This window comes from Bidens hawaiensis, unplaced genomic scaffold (genome assembly GCF_021521415.1).
Source record: "Bidens hawaiensis isolate Kalapana, Puna unplaced genomic scaffold, B.hawaiensis_p1.1 tig00014095_1, whole genome shotgun sequence".
Taxonomy (NCBI): Eukaryota; Viridiplantae; Streptophyta; class Magnoliopsida; order Asterales; family Asteraceae; genus Bidens; species Bidens hawaiensis.
The window spans coordinates 235080-245969 of NW_027492212.1; the positions used below are offsets into that span (position 1 = coordinate 235080).

A 10890-nucleotide genomic window follows, 5' to 3' on the forward strand; every position below is an offset into this window, starting at 1 on the left:
CGAAGCAAGCGTTTTGTACATAACGTTTTGGTCATGACGTTTTGTGTGTGGAGAGGGGAGAGAGGATAATATTTGTAATTATTGTAGGAAAGTTGACGTTTTGCCACTACGTCACTTTTTGCATAACTCTCAATTGATGACAGAGATACCACATGACGCTAACGCCTAAGGGTGAGACGTTTTGACTAAACACGGTCTTAATAACAAAAGGGTAGCCTGAAAACATCTCTTTCATAATCAAATCTCTCATTTTACTCATAGAATCAGTCAAGATCATTAATGTTGTCAATAGTTTTGTCTTTATTATTTTTTCAACAATTAACTAAGGTAAAATTCTCAAAATGTCTTTTCTTATATAGAAACAAAAAGATGTATCAACTTTAATTTTTTAAAACGGCGACTTTCATGTATTTAGAATACCGCACTTTTTAAATTTGAAGAGCCCTGATGCCCTATTCTAACGAGACTATCTTGCCTTAACCGGACTCACGATAACTTTAGAGGTTGGTTTGGACGTTCCCCCGAGAAACCATACAATTCCCAATATGTCAAATTTAAACCCGTCCCCTTTGGCGAAATTCCAAACCAAACAAGGAGCCTCCGCCTTGATATCCAATCACTTACTACAACATGTTTTCAAATCATGTGTCCTCGGTGAGATTCTAAACAAGGCGCCTCTGACCTATGTCACACTCAATTCCGCTGTCCCAACAAGATTCTCAGTTTGAAATTATAATATTATATAATTTTATTTAATTACTCGTATTTTTTCTTTTAATAACTTTTAATGTATAAAGTTTTATGAAGTTCTTAATATACCGTTGAGAAGTGTTTATTTTTATCTACGTGTTGCATAAAATTTACTTCAAATCGAGTAGAGTCAAATTTATTATATCGATATGTTTGCTAACAATTGATCCGACGTACTTATTAAAAAATTTGTCACAATTATTTTGTTGTCTCTTTCATATGCTATAGCGAGTTTCAGCACCACAACAAATTAAACCAGTATCGATCGAATTCATATCATATCAACAACGAAGCGAACACATTTGGATACCTTTTCGGAATTTCGGCCATATGATCAATGCCATGTTGCATGGTGATATTCTTATTTTTATCAACATTCGACTGTATATATATTTTTATAAATGGGCTTTGCATGATGATATACAACTCATCGAAGCACACACCTATACATGTTATGATATGAAAATGAGTAAAATAACGCCTTATACCGGAGAGACTATCAAGATATAGTAATCTTCAAAGACAATTATAAAAAGTTTTGATATAAGTATTCAGGTAATATATTAGTATCTTAAAGGTAATAATTATATTTATAGAATCATAGCATCAACGAGAAAAGTCATGAAAAAGGGAGAAGTGTTGCCTAAAGTGAGAGGGCCAAAATTAAGGGGACCCCGTGTTACTAGAAAATAAAAAAGAGTATCTTAAACTTTTAAAAACGTCGACTCTAATATATTGATTATAATTATCAATAAAACAAACATTTTTAAATAAACATATTATTATTATTATTATTATTATTATTATTATTTGAAAAAACACGGGTTCTTACCGTGTTAAAAGAGTGTTTCTACAAGATGTGGATACCGAGAGTCTTGAACCCAACATGGGTAAAGTATCTACTGTTGTGAGTATAAGGACACAAAATAGAATGATTGTATGGTGATGATTAAAAGATAGACACTCTCAACCCCAGCAAAGCGTCATTTTCGTTTTCATTAAAGTCTCTCCAAGTATAAAGTGTATTAAGCACAAAGAGTATATAGATTTAGAGAAGAGCTTTGGAATCCTTTACCATATGATGGAGCCTCTTTTTATAGCTTAAAAATCTATGGTAATAAGGAAATCCTGTTGGACCATGTTTTAAGGAAATACCAGCATATTCCCTCTGCAGCCGTTGTAGTGAAGATCGTGGATGCAGTTTAGAGTTACTCCTACTTCTCAGTACCATTGTCTCTTGTGCGTGACGACAATGGTGCACGTACTGGCTGTACATGTGGTTTTACCTTGCCGGTGCCCTTTTCTACACAGTTAGGATTCCGCTTGTGGTCCTAACTTGTACCTCCTCTATCACGGTGTTTTGGAGGTACATCTCTTCAATATTACTTAACCATTCTCCAATTCGAATCCGGTTTCTTCTTATTATAAATTTGAAGTTTGAAGCAAATACAAATGACTTTTATCGTGAAAAGTGTATAAATAATTAGAGTAATTATTAGTATACTTTAAATTTTGAACTAGAGTAATGATTATTATTACACTAATTTATTTTTTATAGCATAACTACTCTACTTCACAATTATAATTACTCTAGTTATTTGCATGTTTAGTACGTTAATTTTATTTGCACCGAATCACACCAAATCATCACATTTTTAGTTTTATTTTAAATGCACGTTTGTCAACAGTGATGAAACGTTTAAAAAGAAATTTATGGTCTTTTGTTTAATAAAGAAACAATTCAAGATAACATTAATCTAATTATTATAAAAACAAGTTATCCCCTCCCCTCGTTGATAAACATGAAGAACAAATCTAAGCGCCATTTGAATTTATGTATTAAAAACAAAAAATGGCATACAGCCTCATAAACAAATGTTTAAAGATGCCGTAATTCTTATAAAATATAATATTACTTGACAAATAAGTTAAAAGAATAACAAATAAATTAAGACAAAATTACAGATATTGTCCTTTATGTTTGTATCAAATTTCACTCGTTGTCCTTTATATTTAAAATTGACGTGTTTTGTACTTTACGTTTCCAAATGTTGCAATGTTTGTCCTTTGGCCCTAACCCAGTTAGTTTTCTTCGTTAAGTCACGGCATGTGCCTAACACATGAAGGTATATTGGTTATTTTACCTATTTGTTTAAAAAAACAATTAAAAATAAATGAAAACAATTTAATTAAAGTATTTTTAATATAATATATGTTATGTATTTAATTATAGACATAATTACAAATTTTGTCATTTAAAAAAAGCCAAATTAAGGTTCGTGTCATATTTTTAGTTTCTTTGCAGGCGGTATACTTTAAACTTTTTTTTTCTACACGTTATGTCCTTTACGCTAACTGGGTTAGAAAAACGCAGTTAAATGCCCTCACGTGAGACGCATGTGAGGGCATATTGGTCTTTTCGTCTACACCTGCAAAAGGTTTATATAACACTATCTCTTTCTTCCAAAACTCATCCACCACCACCAACACCCACCATCAACACCCACCTTCACACCACCATTCAACCTCCAGCAACATCACCAAACCCACCAACCTCTCCTCCAAAACCCAATTCTATTTTCCAGACCAAACCAAAAACCCCAATTCCATCACCTTCGCCGTCAACCGGATCTCCGCCGGCTCCTCCGCCATCAGATCTGACAAATTCAAATCACCAGAGGAACATTCGCTTTCTCTGGCGCCGTATACGGTTAGTGATGTATCAGCCGAAGTGAAGAGTGAAGAACCGAAGAAGTCATCAATTCGCCGGAGCTTTCATTTTCTCACAACTCGCCGGAGCTTCCATTTTTTCACAACTGGAGCATAATAATAACTCAATCCACCCACAAACCCACCAGCACAATGGTCGACAACAAACGCAAACGCGGCCGTAAACTCAAATCATTAACCCTAGAAACCCTATATCTCAAACCCCAAATCACCCAATTCCTCTAACTCCGGCGACAATCTAACACTGACCCACGATACCCACACCCCCAATTCCCACCACCTCCTTCGCCGCCGTAAACCCACCGTCCAAAACCCAGAATTAACCTATAATAGGAATGGGAGTTTGAATGGGTTGTTGATTGACAGTGAGGTCACGGAGATGGCTCGGGTGGTGCCGGCGATGGACTCCGTGGTGAAGGTGTTTTGTTCAAAGAAGAATATGCAATTAAGTGGTTGTGGTATGGTGATGGTGGTGGTGTGAAATATCAGTGGTGAAGGTGTTTTGTTCAAAGAAGATAAATGCATGCTTTCTTTTTTGTTTTTCAAATATCGCACTAATATTTCATCCATTCGTTTATCGTATTTCTTTTCAAATATCGCACTGATATTTCATCCAATCTGCAATGGAGTGGTTGTTCAAAGAGGAATATGCAAGGAGGGGGAATGTGCTATAAATTTGCAGGTGTAGATGAAAAGACAAAAATGCCCTCACATGAGGGTATTTAACTGAGTTTTTCTAACCCAGTTAGCGTAAAGGACATAACTTGTAGAAAAAAATTTTTAAAGGCCACCGCCTACAAAGAAACTAAAAAAAAGGACACGAACCGTAATTTGGCTTTTTTTAAAGGACAAAATTTGTAATTTTGTCTTAATAATTACAACTTAACCCAACCCACCTCCCCCCCCCCCCTCTTCCTCCTTTGCCATCAAACTCATTTCCGGCAGGCCACCATCTCCGCCCGTCTTCTCCGATGAACGAAAGCCACTCCACTCCCACCGGAAACCACCACCAACACTACCACCCCACCGACATCTTCATCTTCGCTACTTTAGCCATCCAAGCTCCATCGTCACAACATACTTCCAGCCCAAAAACTTTCGCCCTAAATTGCTACTCACCAAAATCCACATCCATGTTCTTCAACTTGAAGATATACACTTTGTTTTCTTGCTAGTGTCTGAAACATCAATTTCCAGATCTACTCACCAAAGTTTTATCTCCGATTAAGCTCCTCCATTTGCATTACCTGCACATGCTCTGCCACTACTTGCCTCCGCTGCCGCGACAATCAACACTCTACCGCGCGTCCGTCTTCTATATCCGTTGACTCTGCTCAAAGTTTGAGCTCTCAACCCTGGAATTTTGTAGCTCCATAACTGTAAGGCCCCGTTACCGGTACCCTACTTTCGTGTTGGATTTACTCATAAACGCAGTTCTAAATATCAGAATTAATTAAAACATTCGCGGAATATAAAAGCTTTCATAAAACATTTCATAACAAAACACATCTTGTCTTAAAACATCATTTTGTCTTTCAAAATAAACAAACATTAGACTTAAACGTCTCGAGTCTTCGGATGCCAGCCTCTTATTCAGTGCCACGTGTCTCCTCAAGCGAGCTGCCTCATCCTACTCACCTGCGTGCATACTAAAAGTCAGCTACGCTGAGTGAGTTCTAGTTAATCACATAATCATACAATACCTTCTTACATTTCATACTTAACCTCTTAACTTTCTTTCATACACACATAAGTGCATATTCTTTCATTCTTACCTTCATACTTTCGTTACATACATAATCATACGTTTTAAAGAGCCTTTCGCCCTATAACCTCACAGATATTATAAGGGTCTGGTCCCTAACATCACAGATATTATAAGGGTTTGGTCCCTAACATCACAGATATTATAAGGGTCTGGTCCCTAACATCACAGATATTATTAGGGTCTGGTCCCTCTTCGTTACCATATAACCATGCCTTTCCTACGTTTGTTAACTTTATCGCATTCATACATATAAGCAATACATTATACTTACCTTATACGTAACACTACAACCTGACAGTACGTGCAATATCCGAAGATCGTTCACGTACTAACAAGCAAACACTCATACATTTCACATCATTCATATAAGGCATACACTTGTCACTTAGGATAAGTGTATTAACAAACATATCGAGTATGCACACAGCCCCGAAAACATAACACAGAAGTGGGGCTAGAAACTCACCTGAATGCGGTTACGTTCACCGTTAATCGTAATCCCTTTCTTCAGATGTGCACGGCTGACTGTATAACAAGTATACGTATCAATTAACTATCACTACTCATATCATCTTTCTAGTCTTAACTAGTACCCACAACGAACGGGGGTCCGGGGGCAGCGCCCCTGGCAGCGGGGTCTAGGGGCGGCAGCCCCTAGCAGGGTCCAAGGGGCAGATCCCCTGGCTGGGGTCGAGCTGCCAGGTCAGCTTGAAAAAATTTTATTTACATTAACTGTCTTAACACATTTTCCATTTGGTTTTTAATTTATTTTCTAAGTAAACTTAACTTTAGGCGAAGTTAAATCTTAAGCGAACTTAGCTTTAGGCGAAGTTAAACCTTAGGCGAACTTAGCTTTAGGCGAAGTTAAACCTTAGGCGAACTTAGCTTTAGGCGAAGTTAAACCTTAGGCGAACTTAGCTTTAGGCGAAGTTACCAGTTAGGCGAACTTGGCCGTAGGCGAAGTTAAGCTTTGAAGGCGAAGTTATCGTTTTGAAGGCGAAGTTATCGTTTTGAAGGCGAAGTTGCCCAGTTCAGCCACGGGTTTGGTTTTCATCAAGCATTTTGGCGATTTTAACACCCTTGTTATGGTTCGACATCACCCACTACGTTCCCTAACCGTTTACGGTCGTATATATACCCCGTATATACTATAAAGCTTGGATCTTTAAACTTTAAAGGTCAAGAACATACCTTTTTGTGCTCGTTTGGATCTCGTTTAACTTGTTTAATCACAACTAATCGTTCACTCTCTCTCGGATCTTGTTCGTTCCTCTCCCTCGGCCGCCGGCCGTATGGCGGTGTGTGGTGTGTGTGTGTTTTGGAGTGTGTTAGAGAATAAGATGGAAATGAATGATGGTTTAGGGTTTAGGGGATATTTATATCCCTTAAAGCCCATGGACCTAAGGCCCATTCTCATTTAACCCATCTCAATTAATCTAAGTCCATGCTCCGCTCCTTACTCGATATTAATTAATAACGCGAAATCACTAAACGTAACTTTCTTTATTCAACATTAAAAATTTTAGGATGTTACAATAACGAAACTTGGTTAATTAATTAAGTTGAGGTGGAAATTAGGGCTTTCAGGGATTTGCCAAGATAGGGCTATTCCACCGATTTTGCAAATGGTGTGAACGGACTGTGTTGGTGGTGGTTTCCGGCGGGAGTGGAGGTGGCTTTCCTTCTTCGGAGAAGACGGACGGTGGTGGTGGCAAAGGAGGAAGAAGAGGGAGACGGGAGGTGGGTTGGGTTAAGTTATTATAATTACATAAATAACATATATAATATTTATAAATACTTTAATTAAATTGTTTCTATTTATTTTAAATTGTTTTTTTAAACAAATAGGTAAAATAACCAATATGCCCTCATGTGCTAGGCACATGTCATGACTTGAAAACTAACTGGGTTAGGGTCAGAAGACAAACGTTGCAACATTTGAAAACCTAAATTACAAAACACGTTAATTTTAAAGATAAAGGACAACGAGTGAAATTTGATACAAATATCTGTAATTCTGTCATAAATTAATACACTTTATAAAATTCCCAAGTTCACTAAACGATATAAGCAATTATGCATAGAAGTTTTAATCTTTATTAAATATTAAAACTTGAAATTTATTTTTCAATATATATATATATATATATATATATTCAAAACAAACCGATTACAATATAGTAGCAGGTAAAAGGTTAATAATTTGCGTTGTAATTCCCTTTTTGAATAACAAATCCGATTCGATAAAAAAACAATGTTTTGAATCTTAGGACCAAAACATGCATGACTCGTCGAACCTTGCCAAAAAAATTCCACAAACTCCTGTGCTAAAAACCAAAATGTATTAAAATTGAAAGAATTAATAATTTTAATTTTCTATTTCTAAACTAGTTTTCTCGTGTGTAAAATCGTTGCCAAATTTTGCCTTCAAGTTGTAATTTGTTGTTCTTATCTTAAATTAATAATAAAATGTTTAATCACATCATCATTCAGCAATGAAACTAATCCAAACCTTATGTGAACGCCTTACTAATCCAAAAGATGCTAAGCTACGAATACATACAAAATAAAATATTTAAGAGATATTAATTAAAAAGAATATATAATAATAATAACAAAAGTTAAATTAAAATATTCCAATACCCCTTTACAATTTCCCTTTATAAACACCCCAATACTCTCACAATTCCAATCCACCTGCAACCATGAAGCTCAAATCCATGGCTGCCGTCATCTTCTTCATCTTCACTCTCATCACCATCACATCCGCCATGGACATGTCCATCATCACTTACGACAACACCCACATGACCAACAACTGGCGCACTGACGACGAAGTTAACACCATCTACGAATCATGGCTCGTGAAACACGGTAAAACCTACAACGATATCGGCGAGAAGGACCGGAGGTTCCAGATCTTTAAAGATAATTTACGATTCATTGATGAGCATAACGCTGGTGACCATAGTTATAAGGTGGGTCTGAATAAGTTTGCCGATCTGACGAATGAAGAGTACCGTACGACGTACACTGGGATTAAAACGATTGATGGGAAGAAGAAGCTGACGGCGGTGAAGAGTGACCGTTACGCTTTCCGGTCAGGCGATGCGTTGCCGGAGAAGGTTGATTGGAATGAACAAGGCGCTGTTACCGCCGTTAAAGATCAAGGAAGCTGCGGTAAGTTTGTTATTATTATTTATTGTTATTATTGTAAAGTTTTGATTTTTAAGCTTATTTGAATAGTTTGTTATTTATTAGTATTATTTTTATTATTATTACTTTTATTATAAAATTTTAATTTTTAAGCTTATTTGTGTATTATTTATTTATTATTATTATTATTAATTTATTATTTGACTTGTTACTACTATAATAAAATTTTAATTTTTAAGCTTATATGTGTACTAAATTACTAATAGTTTGTTATTTATTTTTTCTTATTATTATTATTATTATTATTATTATTTATTTTAAATTTTATTTTATTTCTAAGTTTATCTTTGTGTAACTAATGATCCACTTTATACGGAGTTGGTAACTTTGACCAGTCAACCTTCATGTGATTGACCGGAATTTGAATTGCAGGAAGTTGTTGGGCGTTTTCGACAACCGGATCTGTTGAGGGGATTAATAAGATTGTGACTGGGGATTTGATTTCATTATCTGAGCAGGAGCTTGTGAACTGTGACACGTCTTATAATCAAGGGTGCAATGGTGGTCTTATGGATTATGCTTTCGAGTTTATTATTAAGAATGGTGGTATTGATACCGAAGCGGATTACCCGTACACTGGCAAAGATGGCAAATGTGATGCTAACAAGGTTCGTATTGACCTTTTCATTTGTTGATAGTGATTGCTTCGTTGAGTTTATTATCTGTTATAGTTATTATTATTTGAGTTAGCAATTAACTTTATTTTTGCACAAATTACTCCACAATTATTATTTAGAATTTGTGGACCTAGGAAAGGGGACCAAAGCCTTGATTTATTTCTCTCAATATTAGGATTACTATTTTTTTTTTCGAACTATAAACTTTTATAAACAAACCAACGCACAAACAACCCAACACCAAAAACTACCTCCACAAGACGGAGGACAGCCACCCAAAACAAGAATTACATAAACACAAACTTACACCAATTCGGCCAAGCTAACGATTTATGTTTTAGACCTATACTTGAACCAAAGAAAGCCATAAGCTTTAATATCTTCAATAATCTCTTTCACAATAACTTCCTTACCATCAAACACTTTAATATTAGGATTACTATTAACATTTGATTATAAATAAAATTATCAATTAAATTATTTAAGTTCTTTGAATCTTTTTATGACATTTATTCATTATATGCAGAAAAACGCGAAGGTTGTTACTATCAATAATTACGAAGATGTTCCGGTCAACGACGAGAAATCGCTCCAAAAGGCCGTAGTAAACCAACCCGTAGCCGTCGCCATTGAAGCTGGTGGCCGGGATTTCCAGTTCTACACATCAGTAATGCAATCTTTACACTATTTCAATGTCAAATAATTATAAACAAATTGGGAGTCTCATTTTAAGTTATTTTTTATTTTTGCAGGGTATCTTCACTGGTTCATGTGGAACTGCTTTAGACCACGGTGTTCTAGCAGCCGGATACGGAACTGAAAACGGAAAAGACTATTGGTTGGTCAAGAACTCATGGGGTGCAGAGTGGGGAGAATCAGGTTTCTTAAAGATGGAAAGAAACATTGCAGATAAATCAGGGAAATGTGGTATTGCAATGGAGGCATCATACCCAATCAAAAACGGTGATAACCCACCAAACCCGGGTCCCACACCACCATCACCCGCTGCACCCGAGGTAGTGTGTGATGAATACAGCACGTGCCCCGAAAGCACAACATGTTGCTGTGTCTATGAGTATTATGGCTACTGTTTTGCTTGGGGATGTTGTCCGCTAGAGGGTGCTTCGTGTTGTGATGATCATTATAGTTGTTGCCCGCATGATTATCCAGTTTGCAATGTGCGCCGTGGTACTTGCTCAAAGGTTAGTTAATGATGTTTTTGTTTTGATGGTGTGTTTTGATGTTTATAAGGTTTTGATTGATTAATGTTTGTTTGTTTGGTGGAATGGAACAGAATAAGAACAGCCCATTGGAGATTACTGCAACAAAGAGGATTCTTGCAACACCAACTAAGTTGAATAGGAGCAGTGTTTAAGAAACACATTTGATGATTTGCTAAAATCTGATGGATGCTTTTGGACATTAGATTTTTATTTGTAAATAGTGTTGCATTTGAATTTGAATTTGAATTTGGATTTCGGTACTTCATTTGAACACGTTAATTAATGATCTCTAATTTTATGATTTAATGTTGTTAAGGGTCTCTCTCAATCATATTGGGTTGTGTAACAAACGGGTTCAGCGGGTAGGGTTGTGGGTTGTCATAAATTCGGAACTTAGTTAATTTTACGAGTTTAGTCAAGCTCTATATATAAAACTGAATTTGAGCTCCTTTATTAAGGGAGTTTAAATTTTAAATTTATGCTCGAGCTTATGTTCAATTTAAGTTTTCAATGAGTTGATTCCAAATAACACAAGCGACTAGATTTGTTTACATAATCCTACCCAATACTATTTCTTCCTTTGTGG

The 10890-nt window shown here is 36.0% G+C and overlaps 1 protein-coding gene across 1 annotated transcript; it reads left to right on the top strand.

Moving 5' to 3' along the window:
- Nucleotides 1-7831: 7831 nt before the first annotated feature.
- LOC143545885 (cysteine proteinase mucunain-like) lies at nt 7832-10619 on the top strand. The gene is made up of 5 exons (XM_077037677.1): nt 7832-8428; nt 8837-9072; nt 9608-9748; nt 9834-10283; nt 10376-10619. The coding sequence occupies exons 1-5, from the start codon at nt 7954-7956 to the stop codon at nt 10454-10456; spliced, it is 1383 nt and encodes a 460-aa protein (XP_076893792.1). The 5' UTR covers nt 7832-7953; the 3' UTR covers nt 10457-10619.
- The last annotated feature ends 271 nt before the right edge of the window (nt 10620-10890 follow it).